We start from the raw sequence: 18,398 nt of genomic DNA on the forward strand, positions 1-18,398 counted from the left end.
GGATCTCGGTTATGAGCATAGCACCAGACAGAAAATCTCTTCCATTTGAATTTTCTGTTTGCAGGTTTTCTTACCTCTTGCAAAACCCTGAGCACATCCTCACAAAAACAGGTGCCTAAAAGGGATCAAAACCATTTTGTCCACAGTGCCAGTTGAAGAGTGAATAAGTGAGGATGGATGAGTGACCTCCTGTGCTGTGTGAGAAGGTCCAACCAGTGTGGTAATGTAATAATTGTCCCTGGCCACATGCCTTAAGAGGGGGAAGCGGTGTTGCTTGGCCAAAAGGGACTTACTAACAGAATTTCTGGAAAGTCCAGCTGAATCTTCTGCAGGACTCCTGGAAGTAGGGGAAGAGGAGGGAAGGCATCAAAAAACATTCCCTTCGAAGGAAAAGAAAGGACATTTGTCTTCCACATGGCACTCTGGAACATAAAAGAGGGAGCTACCTTGTTCAGAGGGGAGAACAAAAGATCTACCTAAGGAATACCACACTGATGGACTGTGTCCAAAAACATGCATTTGTGAAGCATCCGTTCATGAGCCAGTGCTTTGGACCTGCGCAAGGCGTCTGCCACTAGATTGTGCTCTGTGGGAATATACACTGCTTGAAGAGTTAACTTGACAGCTGAGAGCCTGTTCCCAGGCCTGAAGAGCCAACCTAGAGTGACAGTAAGACTTTGCCCCCCCTGCTTGTTGACATACCACATAACTGTGATGTTTGTCCATGTAAATCTTCAGGGGACCTGGACAGAGCATGGGATATAAAGCCTGAAGGGCCAGAATCACAGCTCTCATTCTCTTTGATGTTGACATGGTCTGACTTCTGATGGGAGGCCAAAGACCTTGAACTTTCAGATGACCACAGGAAACCCCAAGTCTGAAGCATTGGTGAATTGTTCTTGAGAGAAGGAACCTGCCTGGGTTGAAGGTAAGGTTACTGAATACACAGAACAAATTCCAGCTTTAAACAAGGAAGGACAGGCACACTAAAATCCAGTGGATGACAATGCTAAAGCCAAACTGACTTGAGGTACCACTGAAGCTTTCACATGTGCAGTCTGGCAAGAGGAAGCACTGGAATAAAAGAGAGCATGAACTCCAAGGCTTGAAGAAACTCTCTGGCTAGAATAGCAGGTAGAGGAGGAAAAAGAGACTGAAAGAAAGCGATCAAGGACAGAACTTTTTGAGGTGGAAGAGAGACAAACATTGGCAGTGTCTGAATCCTGCAACCCTGATTCACATGATCCTGAGAGAGAGTCAGGACATACTTTTGAAAGTTGATAGTGAACCCCAGACTTTGCAGGAGAGATACGGTAAACTCCAGATCCTGTAACAGGCAACTGCGAGAAGGCACATGAGCCAACAGATTGTCTAGATAAGGAAAAATCTGAATGCCTCATAGCCTGCAAAAGGCAATCACAGGAGCTAGACATTTTGTGAATACCCATGAGGCAGTAGAGTGGCCAAAGGGCAAAATAGAGAACTGAAAATGAGAGGAAGAAACAGAGAAACATAAAAACTTCCTGAAATGAAGGTGAATAGAAATATGAAGGCAAGTATCTTTCAAATCCAAGGACACCAGAAAAGCCTGGGGTAGTGCAAGACGAAACAAGATTTGAAGAGTAAACATTAGAAATGAAGGAACCTTGCGAAAGGTGTTGGGCAAGGACAGATCCAGAATACGTCTCAAAGTGCTCCCCTTTCGAGAGACCAGGAACATCCTGAAGGAAAATCCTTTACTTACTTGTGAAGGTGGGACAGGTTTAAAAGTTCCCTGGTCCACCAGGGACTCAAGAACCTCTGGGAAATGAGGAAGTTGTTCCAGAGAACGTTGGTGAATCCCTAAAAAGGGAGGAAGAGACTTCCACACCATGAAGTAACCCTGACCGGTGATAGATAGAACTCAAGAATCTTAGGTGATGATATGCCAGTTTGGAAGACAAAGGGAGAGCCAAAGGGACAAGGAAACCTGGCCGGGGAGGGAGGGGTTATCAAGAGAAGCAGACTCGTCAGGAAAAAGGAGGCTTCTGAGCCACAGGAGCTTGAGAAGACTTAGCAGGAGGCACTCCCCTACTACCCTTCCTGCCTCTGCTGGCTTGACGAGGCTGCCTGTGGAAAAAAAACATACCTAGTAGGATAGTTCCTTTGGAACATAGGGAGTATAAAAATATGTTAAGACCCTGCAAAGCTTTATCTTCTTCCTGAAGACACAAACACATCAGTGGCAGCAATCCCAAAGAGATTTTCATTATCATCCAAAGGAACATCCAGCATCTTGGCCTTAATATCTTCAAGAAAAGACTACATAGGAAGCAAAGAATAACGCCACATGACAGACCCAAAAGCAGCAGCTCTGGAAGATGTATCAGCAGCATCCTAGCTACACTTGATAAGACTGATGAGGTACCTGACAGGTAGAATCCAAAACAGATACAGCAGAACATTTTGCTTCAGAACAGGTTGGTCAGAAATAACCTGACAAGCCTGGGCAATCAATGCTAGAGCGCATCTGGTCATGTGGGTCTGGTAACTGATAGCCCAAAAGGCCAAAGCAGAAGCAGGATAAACCTTATTCTGGCTTTCTTTTTTGACTGCTGTATTTCGACTGTATTTCACCTAAAAGCATTTTCATATTACTAAACTAGCTCTGCAAGTTGATCTACTGTATTTGTGTTTGCTTCTGAACTGTTTGCACTTTAAAAAGTTTGTTTTTTGCTTAATTTAACTGTTAGGCTAACACACTCAAGTGCGCTAGCCGATTTAAAGCATTTACTGTTTGTTACTGTATCTTTTTGTCTGTTTGAAATAAAAAAAAAAAATCCTTGTTTTCCTGCCTTTACTGAACTAGAATAGTCCAGTCTTCAGATTTTGCTGATCCCTGGGGTGTATCATAGTTCCTGTGTTGTCCATATCCTTATTTGGATAAGGGGAAGCTTCTTTGTTCACCAGTGGGAGTAGGGAGCACTGAGCAGCCTATTTGTCCCTAAAGGAGTGGTTCCAGCCCAGCAACTTGTAGTTTATTGGCCGTTTTGGGCCATTTCCTAGTTCTTTTCAATCCCCTGCTATAAAGCCCGCTTTAGCTCGCTTTTGCGCGAAGTTGCTTACAGAGCAGCATCGGGCAGCGCCGATTAATCAAGTTTAAACTACTTCTGGCTCCACAAAGTCTGCTCTTCAATTTTTCCCTTAGAACTGCTCTACTTGCAATCTAAACAGTCTATTCTCTATCTGAAAAGCCCAGCACTTGCTCCTAAAGCATTTCTATACAGGTAAAAGAAAGTACTTCATTCACCTAAATCCCCTTGAGTACCCATTTCCCTATAGGTCCTTTCTGACTCAGTTACACAGCAATCCTTTACACTATTCTAGCATGTCGAAGGGTCAGTTGCTGGCGTCCTCTCCTGTTCAGCTGGTGAATCTGGGAATCTTGAGACAATGTTACAATTGCCTCATGTACACAGACAACCCTCTCCTCCTCCCAACAAATACAAATATATGTGAGAGATGCAAATATATAGCCAAACTGGAGGCTGAGCTCTCTCAACTCAGTACTGGCAAAACCAGTCAGGAGGAGAAGATAACCACGCACACCACAAACCCAGTCTCACATAGACCTATCACAACTGCAAACCAAACACATAAACACACAAAAACATACTCAGAGGCTCTGATTAAAAATCTACCAAAACAACAGAGGTCTCCAAAGCAGACACCCAAGCGACCACTACCTGAAGACATAGCACATGCAACACATAGTTCACAAAGTCAGTGTGCTAAACAGTCACAGCCCTTAAGGCCAAACAACATGCCAGATACACTTGTAATAGGTGACTCCATAGTCAGACACACTGACGTCCCGCTCACCAGACTGAACAAGGAAAAGGTTACAGTAAGCTGCCTGCGGGCAATAGAATCCGCCACATAACACAAGCACTCAGGTCACTCCAAAGCAAGTACAAATATGACTCAGTCATTGTCCAGGCTGGTGTGAATGACCTGAGATGTACCTCCCTGGACTACATGAAAAGAGACATAGAGGAGCTCTCTGATTATGTAGCCCAGGCTGGTATGACCCTGACCCTGAGCAGCATCTTACCCTCACCAAGAATGATGCCACAGTACAAAGACAAAATGATCAGCTTTAACAATTGGCTTAATTACTGGTGTCATTCTAAGGGGATCCAATGTCTGTCTGCTTGGGATGACATGCTTGACAAGCCACGCTGCTTTGCAAGGGATGGCTTGCACCTGTCAACCCTGGGCTTCCGGATATTGGCCAAGGCTCTTGCCACCCCCATAGTGCCTTTTTTAGGCAAGGCTCAAAAGACAAACCCACCTCCCTATAAAACACAAGTGAAAAAAAACTAAGGGTAATGCTGCTCAATGCCAAAAGTCTAAACCTCAAGATGCACGCTCTTGAAGCCCTCCTCAGTATGGAGAACATCGATGTCTGTGCAGTGATTGAAACCTGGTTCAAGGCTCCTGAGAGCACCCCAGCACTACCAGGTTATACCTCATATCATGCTTTCCGGCCCCCAAACTTGGACCGAGCCACAAAAGGAGGGGGAGTATCCATATTCATCAAAGATACCCACACCTCCAGGTTAGTGGCAACGCACGAATCATCGGAGACCATCCAGGTGCAACTAACCATAGGCAAGACTGCCCTACAGGTTGTAGCATGCTACAGACCACCCTCTCAAACTCAGGAACCCCACTCAGCCTTCCTGAAGACACTGGAGAGTATGAATGTCTCGCCAAATACCATCATATTGGGAGACTTCAAAAACCCAAACATAGGCTGGGAACATTACTCAAGCCCCAACACCCTAGCCCAAAGGTTCCTAGAATTCAAACTCAAATGCGATGGAACAACTAGTCACCACTCCCACAAGAGGAGATAATATACTAGACCTGATCATCACAAACATGGGGACAAAATGCTCCACACCAGAAGTATACCCCTCATTGGTGAGATCAGACCATAAATTAATCTCACTGGAAATCCACATCCCGCCCCCACCCCCTGCACAAAAGACCACAGTGAAAAACTTCTCAAAAGCCGACTTCACACTTCTTAAGAATGAAGTGGTATCCTTCAAGGCCCCTGGGCCAGTGGAAACCACAACCCACACCACTGAATCCTTTATAAATGCCTTCTACGGGCACCTTCAAGAATGCATGGATCATGGAATCCCTAATAAAACCAAGACCCATTCCCCCAAAGGCAGGCGCCCTGTCTGGTGGACCCCAGCCATTAACAAACTTTACAACAGGAGGAGGAAGCTACTACATGACAGAGCAAAATCCATAAAAGGGAAGGCATCTCTGATCAGTACTAGCAAAAAACTACGATCACTCATAAAATCATCCAAGGCCAACTTTGAGAGAAAAACTGCAAAAGACACAAAAGACAATCACAAGGCCTTCTTTAGCTATGTTAGAAACCTGGGTGGAAACTCCCAGATATGCTCAGAGTTAGTCCAAAATGACACAAAATACACTGAACCCACAGACACTGGCAACATTCTGGCAGACAGGTTCAGTGCAAATTTCTCCGCCCCCTCCCCCCCAAAAGGAGAAATATATATCCCAGCAGAGTGTAGCCTCCCTAACATCTCAGATGCCCAGGTGAGAGCCGCCCTCTCTAAAGCTAAAAACACAGTATCAATAGGACCGGACGGTGTCCCGGGCTGCGTGCTACATGAACTCCAAGAGGAACTAAACCCGCACATAAGGCTGCTGTTTAATCTTAGCCTTACTACATGATATGTACCCAAAGAGTGGCATACAGCAACAGTGGTCCCACTCCACAAAGGCGGTGCTTCTACGGACCCTGGAAATTACCGCCCCATAAGCTTGATGAGCCTGGTCTGCAAAGCTATGGAAAGGATCATTATGGAACTCATAAACAAAGACATTGGGGACCTACAGACATTGGATCCTACCCAATTTGGCTTTGTCAAGGGCAGATCCTGCCTTTTGAACTTGGTCGACTTTTTTGAAACAGTCACTAAGGCCATTGATGAGGGTAAGGCAGTTCACACAGCCTACCTTGACCTTGCAAAAGCCTTGGACACAATACCCCACTCGGGCATCATAGACAAACTCACCAGCTTAAATGTAAACCCATATGTCACAAGATGGGTTGCAAACTGGCTCAAGGACAGAACCCACAAGGTCAGAATTGCTGGAGCCATGTCAGACTCTGAGCCAGTCACAAGCGGTGTCCCACAGGGCTCAGTCCTGGGACCCCTCTTGTTCGGCATTTATTTTTCTGAGGTGCACGCAAACATAGGAGGATTGTGGCTGACAAAGTTCACAGATAACTGCAAACTGGGTGCCATAATTGATACTCCAGCGGACGCAAGCATCCTTCAGAGAGAACTCATAGAAACGGATAATTGGTGCTAGAGCCATGGCCTTAAACTGAACGCCAAAAAATGTATAGTCATACCCTTTGGGAAAAATAAGGTACCCACAAATTATCACATAGGTGGTAATCCATTAAGTACAGAAGAGGTAATCAGGGACCTAGGGACCCAAGTTGACAGTAACCTCTCAATTGACACTCACATTGCCAAGGTGGTTAGGAAGACCTTCTATATTGCCCACCTTATCATGAAGGGATTCACATCTAGATCAAGAGAGGTCATTGTGCCCCTGTACTCTTCTCTTATCAGGGCCATGATTGAGTACAATGCCCCATTTGGGATGTATCTTACCCGACACCTGCAGCAGTTGGAAAGACCCCAAAAGTTCCTCACCAAGAGGATAAAGGGTCTCAAACATATGTCATATGCTGCCCGGCTGAAGAAACTCTAGCTCTATTCAGTCGCATACCGCCTACTCAGAGGTGATCTATGCCTGACATACAAGGCCATGTCCAATCTGGAATTAATGGACATGCTCCACCTCAGAAAATCCAAATCCATCAGAGCCACGAGAGCAAGAGATTTGAACCTCAACACAGAAATAAATAGGACGTGCTGGAGGGACAGATTCATAATCCAGAGGCTCCCTACACTCTGGAACAGAATCCCAGTCCATATTAGGCAGAGCCCCTCACTAACTCTCTTCAAGAGAAATCTTGACGAGTGGATGGGAGATCGTAGGTTTACCCCGGGGGTCATCTCTGTGTCACTACTAGACAGAGGTACAGTAAACTAAACCCTAAATGGGTGTAGTATTCTCATCCCAAGGGGTGGCGAAAGCCACACACACTCTGGCTAAGCTTATAAATGCCCTAGGGCAGATAGCCTAGTATGAATCTATGAACCTATTACCAATTCTCTCTATTGCCCTACTATCCTTATCTTAAGGCAGAAACTTGGAAGAGGTCAAAAGTTTGGAAGGCGTATAAGAAGAGACTGACACCACAGCAGTGTAAGTAGAAGGACACAAATAATAAGTGACAATCCTCAGTAACCTTACAGAACAGGTCAGGTTTCTTTGGAGCAGATGGCTGAGAATCAGGGACTTAGAAGCAGCTATAAAGGTGTCTAACAAAGCAACCAACGCAGGAGGTACTGCAGAAGGTTTAGTAGTGTCCACCTGAAGCAACTCATAATACCTTTTCTGGATATCAGTCACTTGAGAAGAATCTCACTTAAATTATTCCATCATTCTAGCAACAGTGTCTCCAAAAGACAATTCCTCAAAAGGAGACTCAGGACTCACAGACTCTTATTCATCAGAACCATAAGGCAAAGGCATCTGGGAAAACTAGGACAGTGACTCATCATCAGACTCTGCACTCTCATCTGAGGAACTGGGTTCCCTAGGCCATTTGGAAGGAGTAGAAGTCCAAGGGGGACGTAAGCAAAGAAACCCCTTGGGGAGGCTTCAGGCCCAATTAGGCATTAACCAGTCCCTCAACAAACTCCTGCTATCCCCTCTGAGGATCTTTAGTGCATACAGAAGGAAGGAGCCATGTCAGCTGCTATGGGTCATGGCAGAGGAATTCAGCGTAGATACCAGATGGCCTACACAGCCATCACTCGCTTCTAGAGAATCAGCTGGTGGAAGCTGGACAGCTAAAGAATCTGGCTGAGATTTCTTGGCCTTTTTCTTGCTTAATGGTACCTCGGGGTTAGAGGATTCCACCATGCTACCTTACACAGTTTAAGCCTCTGGTTCTGAAGACAGATGTCCAGGGAAGATAACCGACTTCTTAGAGTCTTAGGCACAAATGCTTTACAAATGCTACAGGATGTATGGTTGTGAAAAGCACTCAGACAAAAAACACTTTTTGTGACTATCTTTATCAGGAACTCTGCCTCCCACACTGGCAGCTTCCCTTCTTGGATGACATGAACTCTAGGTAACCATAACAGAACAAAACCAAAGGAAAAAAGAATAATCAACATTGACTTATATGATGGCTATAGATTCAGCACAGCAAAAGGGCTTTCAGACCGATGACTGATGATGGCGTTTGGACTGGAGTAAAAAAAGTTCTGGGTAACTACATCTGTATATCACCTTTATGCCCTATGTCCTGTATGGGGAGCATATGTGTGATGTACAGTGCATACAAGATCGAAAGGTTTGTTACACTGGCTGGATGTTGGGCTATCCTTGGCAGAAGTTCCCAGCTGTGAAGAATACTGCAACAGTGATATAGGACATCTACACATAAGTGTTACCCAAAGTGCTTAAACTTTTGAAATCCCTTATACTCCTGTCCCAAGTAACAGAAACCACTACTATGAGAGTCCTAACTTCTGATATGAACTTATGAGGACTTCGGCCTTTCAAGCTTCAAACAAAGAGCTTTACCAATGACAAATATTTGGAAACTGATGAGCAGCAAGAAAGAACTGCATACATGGGGAAGGTCACAGGCTCTAAGTGTGGAACAGTTATGTCAAAGCACAAAGAAAAATGCAGAATAAGCAAGAAGCAATTCAATCCATGAATTTACAACAGATGAATGCTTTTAAATGCATTTAAGACAAACACAGCAATGTGTTGTAACTCACTTTAAAACATACTGATACTGTATCGAAAAACATAATTTTGACTGTACCTATTGCTGTCCAGATCTTGCGTACTACAATGGTTGTTAGTATTTGGTTTTGCCTTAAGTAATCTGCAAGCTGACCAGCAATCATCATGCATGTCCAGCAACCCAAGTATGGCAAAGCAGATAAGAATCCATCCTAAAAGGGAAAAAAAATTAAAGCAATAAGACTTAGCAATTTACAAACTACTTTGTACCACACATAACGGTTGCATCTAAACTATCCATTAGTAATTCAAGACATCAGTGCTAAGAACTCCTTATAGTGAAACCTTGCTCCACGCCCACACAGAGAACGTTTCCATTTGCCCGGTAAACTAGCCTTTACCGTGTGAAGAAATACGGAGTCCATCCTCGGGTGGACTGGGTGGGTGGACTGAGGACTCTTCCCCTCCTGAGCCCCTTCGCCAGGCGCGCCATCAGCACATGGGGAGGAGGCCCTTACTCCAATAGGTCCTGGCCGGGAGGCTGACTAAGGATCCTATCAGTCTTTTTTGTGGCTCCGCGGTGTGGGTTCTTCCTTCCCCGCCCTGGTGGTAAAAGGTCCACCAGGGGACTCCCATGGGCCTGGATGAGATGAATCATTCATCATCCGTCCAGACTACGAAGTAAGGCGGGTAGATCTGACGAGGCTACCAGGTAGGTCTGGAATGCCTCTCCCATAGCCTCGCGACGAGATCGGGTCTCCTCCTCCACAGCAGACAAATGAATATCCTACTTCAGATCAATGCATTTTACTCTGGGCTAAGGCTGGCACTACCGGATTAACATGCATTGTCATTCTTCGGAACCAAACCAGGACTAAGCAGAAATACAACAGTAAAGAACAGTCATGGCTTGAATGTAAGTTTTTGTGCTGCTGCAAATGAATTTATGAAAATTTGCTATCATCCTCTCGAGAAAGAACAATAACAAGTGCTCAGACTATGCAGGTTTTGTGGCTTTCTTTGAAGTACCTTAGATGCTGTGTGGTCAGTCATAATTCCACAGGGTGTATGGCGAATCAACAAAAAGCAACTGTATAAATTGAACAGCTGTTTACCGAATACTTTCCACACACAAAGTACAGTTGTCTAAGAAAAATAATGCAAGTTTCACACACACAAAAAAGACACAGAGTGACAAACCAATACTGGAATGCTCCCTTCTATGGTAGCTCCATAATACTTTATTGATGTACTTTACAAGTGTGCGGACACATGCACATACATGTGCAATACATGAGTAAACTGTGAAGAAGGTGAAGGAACACTAAAGTGACATTATCCAAAATCATTACTTAAGAAAGGTAAGCAATTTTGTCTTAAATAATGTTACTGTATAACAGCAATAACCCATTCCTGGATGTCCTGGATGTATCACAGGATTTACTCATGGCTGGCTTTGTTAGAACACTTGGACTTGGCCTCGTGATCAAACAACACCAAATGTGGGTAAATCCTGTGATGCGTACATCCATTCATAGGTTATTGCTAAATTTATACATTTTGTTTCCTAAAAAATGCACCTGTACTAAATACCCATGGTTTTGTAACATCTTCCCATAAAACATAAGACTTCACCTAAAACACACTAAGAATCTTCATACCTCTATAACACTGTCATTTCTACTCCCATATGTTACTTCTGCTATCATCTCTGGTTGCTGGTCTGCAGTGTCTGACATCATATTCTCCCATTTACTCTCTCAAAAACAGACTTAAGTCCTCTGCTGCTCAGTTATACCATTCATACTACAAGCAAAATAAACATCTCAGTTTACAACAGCAGTAAAATAACTGGAAAAATTTGTTCTACAGTACTGTTTTCCTGTCAATCACAAATGCATTTCACTAAAACAGCACATAAACTTGTGATTTATATTCGGTTATGCTGATGTTTTGTAGGAAATTCTGTCCTCACATAATGATTAGAGTTTATTGTCAGCCTATCAGCACCTTTGCTTTCCTCAAATATTAGTTCAACTCCACCATGTTCCCCACCAGAGATAAATCTATTGGCATTCTCTACTGAAGACAAGGGGAATTCAGTATACATTAATTCTATTCATTAATTCTGTCCAAATTACCTTTAGTTTGTATAAATATGACCTTGAGTCTACACCGAAAACAAGTCTCAAGCCCAGAGGGGCTAACCAAGTCAACAAAAACAGGCCTGCATACAATCCTACACACATACATAAAATAAGCATATAAATAAATGGGTCTATATTAGAACACTGAAGTTTAAAAACTTTGAGTGTTCTAATACCGAACCCTAGTCATCGAAAATTTAAAACATCGAACATACAAAACAGCAAATTTTTTCCTAGGGAAAAAAATTTGCTGTTACAAAACACATACACAACACAAGTACACCAAAAACAGCAATCCACACACATACACCTAAACTCTTACACCTAACCCTACACTAAACTATACATACACCACTAACTATCCACTTACCTTAACCCAAACACCAAGGTCTGTCACTAGACAGTCACCTCACCTGTGCCCTAACCCTAACTCACCTACCCCGCCCTAACCCTCACGCCCACACAATCGCACACTTACCTGAACCCGACCCGTAACTTTCCACCACAGTGCTGAAAATACCGAAGCAACAGAAACTGAGAACCAAATTCTTTCCCTAGGAAAAAAATTGGTTTTCTGTTTCTTCGATATTTTCAGCGTTCGCTGAAAACGTGTCAATATTAGAACACTCGAGGTTTTGAAACTTCGTTGTTCTAATACAGACCCTAAATAAATAAAACAGACACCCAAAATGGCACAAGAGGAACATGTCACTTTGGCAAAGGTAGCTTCAGCCTACACTTTACTGTTTCTTAACTTATAAATCCTATGCTCTCCCTGGATCTACTACTAGGTTAGCCTACTAGGCATTCAATACCCTATCATTCTTAAAAACACTGTCTAAAATATTCCATGTGAGTAAAAATGTAATAATTTGTTTGTGTATCTGCTTTTGTATTTGTTTATATCTGTATAAAAATCCTTTTATTTGTGTTTTATTTTGTGTTTTAAACTGTAAAAATGTAACAGTTTGTTGAATGTCTTTTTGGAGCTTTTCTCCCCCACTGAAAATGGACATGTATCCAGTCGGACTATCCCGGTAAACAAATGTAAAATAAATAAATAATAGTTTCTGCTAATTCTGACAGAATGAGTACTTTCCACTGAAACTACTTTCACTGAATATAGAGTTTGCCTTTTTTCCCCACTGTTGTATAACCCTGGAGTTGGTATTTACAAGTCCAGGGGCTGTGGAGGTATCTCTTCAACATGGGAGGTGCGGGGGGGGTTACCCCTTCAAATTTTTTCTTTTTGTAATGTTCAAGGAAGGTACTTTTGACACATGGTTTTTGACTTGCCTCTGTTCATTGAAATTACCCTCAGCAACTTGACATGAATCTGATAAAAGAAGGCTGCTAATGTTATGCTGCAAGGGAGATCATTCCTGGTCTTAGTAATGTTCAATATATTAATCTTAGATACAGTCAATGCCATCTTATAACAGGGTCAAAATTTTTAAAGGTACCAAGACTCCAGCCATGGTGGTTGATGCAGGCATTAGCATAGGAAGTAATCTATAGAGAGTACCAGATGGAGGATATGCATCGGCTAAGACTCAATGTAGGTAACTAAAGTGTTCCATCTGGAAAATAATCATCCAAGGGTGAACTACACCTTGGGAAGGTTGCTGCTCAGGCTAGGAGAAAAACCTTGATATGTGAAAAAAGTAATGAAACATTGAAGACAGAATCAAAAGGCAGTATATGAAATGATGGAATACACTGTCAAGGAGACAGATTCCGGGGACAAGGGGCAGTATTTGATATATCTATAAATATTGGTAGTAGTAGTTGTGCACAATTTGTGCTTTTATTGGCACTTACTAGGCTACCTATCTGGAAGAATATTTAGAAGCCTAGCCATACATTCATATGAAGTTTTTAGCCCTTATGTATGCATAACACAGAGACAAGCTGAATGTTTACATGCTGCCCCTATTCATGACGGCCATGGGTCTAAAACAGGGGTGAATTTTTGGTTCCCCATCCATTCATCCAGATTATGGTTCAATAGTGTAACAGAAGTACTTTGCTTTATATGGAGAAGAACACATTCCAAACAAGTAGTATTCTCTGCAATACATATTGGATCCCCCCATATGTACTATATGTTGTAAAAGAGATGCACTGAGATCTCCTGAGTGGGTGTTTATGTTCCCACTGTGCTTCAGAATGTGTAGTAGGTCTCTCAGGATAGGGTCTGTTGAGGCTCTGTATGCAAGGCGGGGGTCAACACTCAGCAGTCAGTAAGACACCAAGAATACAGGCAAGGCTTTGAGATGGGCCACACAGGCCCTTGATTTTCTTAGTCAGAAAGCATGTGGACATTTAAGTTGTGTCAAATGCTTGGACAGTTGCATTCTAAAGGGCTGATATGTGTGGAACACAATGGAATGATCACATCCTTGGACCTGGATGCCATAACCTTACTAATAAACTGTGCAATGAAAAAGAAGGACTTTCTTACAACAGTGGATACATAGTGATTGAAGGACAGCTCATTGTCTACATGGGTTGTCAGGTCCCTACCTACTGGATCAATTTTAGGGATGTGTTGTAAATGTGATAGTTACAACGGCCTTATTGCTTGCTGAAAGATATTATTATACATTTCTTGACATTTTGTTTTAGTCCATGGTTCTGACACTAACTACTGGCTTTGAAAAAACTCACTGGGAAGATGTTAGTGTCTTCTGTGGAGTTTATAATGACACCAAGTTTACAGTAATCTGCAAACATGGTCAGTCATAAGCCCTTGACCTTTGAGAAATTAATGTCAAAGTGGAGTGGCCCAAGGACTGAACTTTGGGGTAAATAGCTAGTGGCAACTGTTTTGGAGGAAGTAGTGCAACCCACCCTAATTTCCTGGATTCTGTTTGTAAGCCAATTCGATATCCAATGAGTTACATAGGGATCAACATTTAGCTGGGATAGTTTTTCTACAATACCATCATCCATTGCTTCAGTACTCTTCCTGAAGCAGTCAACCAGGGTGAGGAGACAGGGTTTGCCCTTGACAAATCTGAACTGGCTTGAGTTGAGGGTTTGTGGGTTACCTATGTCCCCATTTATTCCATTCCATAATGATCCTTTCCATAGCCTTACAGATGAGGCTGGTCAGGCTTAAGGGTCTATAATCTCCTGGGTCCACTGATTTCCCAGATTTGTGCAAAGGGATGACTGCTAATGTCCTCATATTTATCCAGTACAAAATCTGTTTGAATGCTGACACTGCACAGCATCCGCACTGTGTCTGAGGGGTAATGTTTCAGGCTGTCAAGTAAACAGCCTGTTATGTTACACTATCCAGCTGCACAGAAGCAGGGTTCTTGGCTGTAGATAATGCTTTGATGACTTATTCATGGGAGATTGGTGGGGGGAGTGTAGATGCAAGTGTGAGATATGGGAATGTAAGAGGGCAGAATGGGTGAAGTTAGAGCTTAATTTATCTGCTAGTATATTCGCTATGTCCTTTAGGTCCGAGTATGTGTTTATCTTTTACTATTAGCTCTGCACAGTACTGGGCATTGTTTCTAAAGTTTCTAACATACCTAAAGAAGGCTTGGTGGTTCTCCTTTGCCTGACTGGCTACTGTACCCCCTATCTGCTTTAGTTTTTCATCAGGGTCCAGAATTCCCTGTTAAGTTTAGAAATATTTTTTTTTTGTAATATTTTTTTTTAGTATCTTGAGAGTCACATTTATTTTTACATCCATTTTTTTCCCCTTTAAATTATAGTCTGTCTACATTTGGGTTCCAACATAGGGGCTTATTTGTGTATTTACTTCAGTAGGGGACAGATTGTATATATATATATATATATATATATATATATATATATATATATTTCAGCTATTCACATGTGCATTAAATTTGGCAGTAAAGGATTTGGCATAAGCAGTGGAGTCACTGAAGTGGAAGTGAATTCTGAATTTAGTCAGGTCATCAGTCAGTTTCAATAGATTCATCTTGGCATAATTTCTGAATACTAATGTATTGGAGAATGTGTCCAGCTTTCAGTCTGATCAGATTGAGTTACAATTGGTAGGGAACACAGCTCTCTCATATTGGTAAGGCTCAAGTCCAGGATTTTACTGCCCCTAGTCACGGTGCAGGCTAACTGGTCTAGACTACGTCTGTATCTGATGAAGTTCAGTAATCTCTACATTTAGAGGATGTCTAAGATGCACAGTTAATGGAGAATTAGTTGAAGTCCCCTAGCAAAATGGTGTTTAGCTTAATGTATAGGGACTTCATACCTGTTAGGCACGAATTATGGGCTGAGAAGGACATGGTGAGTCCTACATATTTAGCCATAATGGGATATAGGTTCTTGTTAATAGTAAATTGGACAAGGAGAAATTCCAGATCATTATCCTGTCAAACTTGTCTGGAAGTTTTTTTTTTTTAACAAATATGTATACACCGTCACCTTTAATGCCTTCATTTAGTGTGGTGGGCCTGGACATCTTGTAGGCCTTGAAACCCTGCACTGATGGGGTGTTCTTAATGGTCCTGAACAGGTCTCTCTGATGACGGATATATCAATGTTTTCCATGGCAAGGACTGCTTGCATGGAGTATATATTTTATTGTATTTATTAAGACTCTTACCATTGAGCAGCAACACCTTTATGTTGTCCAAATTCTGTATGTTATGTTGGAAGCTTCAGAGGACTAATGTTGCCTAAAAGCACTATGGGGGTGAGCAAAGTTTTAGCCAATATACAAAAGCCTTGGGGGAATAAGTACAGGCCATCCCTGGAAAATCAGTTAGGACTGTCTACTCTCACCTTCCAGGCTGCTATTTTGGACACCTTTTGAATGACACCAGAAGCAAAGTAAATTACTGAAGTTCATAATCTTTTGTTGATATTATGGCATCACTCTTATAATGGTAAAATGCTGTTCTAGGTAAGGTTTATACATAGTTAGGACACATTCTGACATCTCAAGCATGTCTTTTTTCATACAGTTCAGAGAGATAATTCTCAAGTTATTTACAACCACTTGTACTATTACTGTATCATATGTGTATTTGCAAGGACTTGAGTATCTCTAATGTGACAAATCCTGGCATCTGATAGGCATTTGACAGTGATGCTCTCCTTGCAGAGCCAGGTGAGTAGTGTACTGCTGTGTCTCAATCAAGTCACCCACGACTAGCATATCAGATTGTGTTTAGGTTTGCCTTATGAGGTTTTGTATTGAGACAATGTGACTCAACGTTTCAAGGTGTGTGCTGACTGTATTGTGCAAGTGTGAGAATGCTGAGAGTACTTGTTTCTTAGATTACATTTAGGAGGTCTTTGTGGTTTAGGTAGATTGTATTCAAGAGCCTCAGCATATGTAGTTCTGTGTGTTTGGTCTGATCTCTATGTGATAGGTTTAGTCTGATGTGTGGATCATGACAACCTGCTTCATATTTGTAGTGTCTTCATGTGAGAGTTCTGTTGCCAGCAGCATTAAATAATGGTACCTCTCACACAGTGTGTCAGTTTAAGCAGTAGATGGTTGTTAGTAAACATGAGACAACTGCTACATTGTCTCAGGATGCCCATTTTAACCAAGCTGGCTAGACAGACAGCTGAAAGGAACAGATCCATAATTCCAGGTGCTTATTAGTGTGGGTTGAAAGAGAAGTAGCGGCTATGAGTTTTGAAGATTATTACTGTAGGTGCTACTTGTCTAGCAGTGGAGGTGGTGTTAGACTCAACACAACTGCATGTAGGTAAGAATCAATGAATCTTAGCATCTTCTCTCACCAGAAGCATAACAAGTAACATTACTCCCATGCTGCTTCCCAAGTAGTAGTAGTATTAACTCAGATGTTGTTACGCTCAGTATACTTGCTACAGTCATCTCACAGTATATAACCTGGACAGAACCTACAGCAGCTGGGTGCAACAGACAACACAAAAAACTGAGGAGGATCTCACGAAAACTTTAACCAGACCACTGAGTGAAGTCCCACCCACATTGCCCAATCAGAGACCAACAGGAACCAATGCCTCTCTACTTCTTCTCTCACCAGAAACAAAGCAATAGCATCAATCCCAAGCTTGGTCTTAAGAAGCACTTTTCAGACTTTCCAGTGACTGGTAATCTCTAAGAAAGCTAGGATATAACATCCCTCTGCTCCTTGTCTGTAATAAAAGAGAAGTACTAATCCCAAGATGATTCCTGAGGATTATTTCCTAGTCTCTATAATGATTGGTAGTTTAGTCATAGATGTTACAGATTTAAAAGAAGGAACTATGGATTAATACTCTGAATACTGCAGTATACAAAGAGTGGGATGACATGAAACAGAGGCTAACCTGCTCTTTGAATCTGAGGGGAGACCCTTCACAGTTTGATCTTGTAGTGCCAAGTAGAAATAGCAGATAAGATGAGACTAGGCGGAACTTCCAATGTCAAACTTACAGTAAGTGTGGCCAGCTCAATTAATTAGGAAAGAAATGTATTCTAAACGACCTTAGCAAAGAACATTTAAATCTCCAAGAAAAAAAAACAATTTAAGGTAAAACAAAATTTAAAATAAAACAAACTAAACCCCCCCCAAAAAGAATGGAAGTATCCAAGCCTGAAATTAAGAAATCCAACACAAAAATTCTGTGGATTCCCACACCAGCAGTACTTTAACAGCACTTGCGGCATGTTTAGCATTTCATACAGATAAAACTCCCACAGCCCTAAGAATAATGTTAAGTGGAGCTTAACAGTTATATAAAGAAAATAAAATGGTTAGAAAATCCTGTGGTGAAAAATCTTTTTGTCACCCCTCAATTCATGCATTTTGTTAACAGCAAACAAAATATGTTGATGGGGCGTATTTTCTCCATTCAAAGACATTTTGATGTAGTAAAGCATGTCTTTGACCAAATATTACACAGTTTACATTACATTCTACAGCTACAGTGACCCCTTCACAAGACTGAGCAGTGGCTGTACTCTCTTCCCTCTCACAATCTGCTGCATAGATAATGAAGACAATAACCGACATAAGAACACACTTACTGACTTTTTTTATAGATGGTATTAAAATCTCAATGGCTAAGCTAAGTACTATTCAATGACTGCAACAAATATTGAGTCTGTAAACCATTTTCTATTCTTAGCTGTCTTTAACCACATATTTTACTGTTTTTCTTACTTTTCCCCAATAATTGACACTTACAATTCACGTGCATGCATCTGGTATGCTATCCTGCACAAGGGTACGGGATAAACTTGGTGGCTAAGGTGTCAACATTTCAGAGCTTTCTTGCCTCTACAAAGGAGGCTACAGCCCTGACAGATAGGAT

At 42.0% G+C, this 18,398-nt stretch overlaps 1 protein-coding gene across 2 annotated transcripts in view; it reads right to left on the minus strand.

The window, feature by feature from the left end:
• LOC122795602 (sialin-like) overlaps nucleotides 1-18,398 on the minus strand; it is a 925,743-nt gene that overhangs the window by 151,992 nt on the left and 755,353 nt on the right. For both annotated transcript variants that reach the window (XM_044063877.1, XM_044063869.1), the window contains one exon: nucleotides 9,029-9,161. In XM_044063877.1, the coding sequence (XP_043919812.1) occupies nucleotides 9,029-9,161 (133 nt within the window). The remainder of the gene's footprint in view (nucleotides 1-9,028; nucleotides 9,162-18,398) is intronic.

Source organism: Protopterus annectens, chromosome 1.part0 (assembly GCF_019279795.1).
Source record: "Protopterus annectens isolate FY-2018-M chromosome 1.part0, PAN1.0, whole genome shotgun sequence".
Classification (NCBI taxonomy): Eukaryota; Metazoa; Chordata; order Ceratodontiformes; family Protopteridae; genus Protopterus; species Protopterus annectens.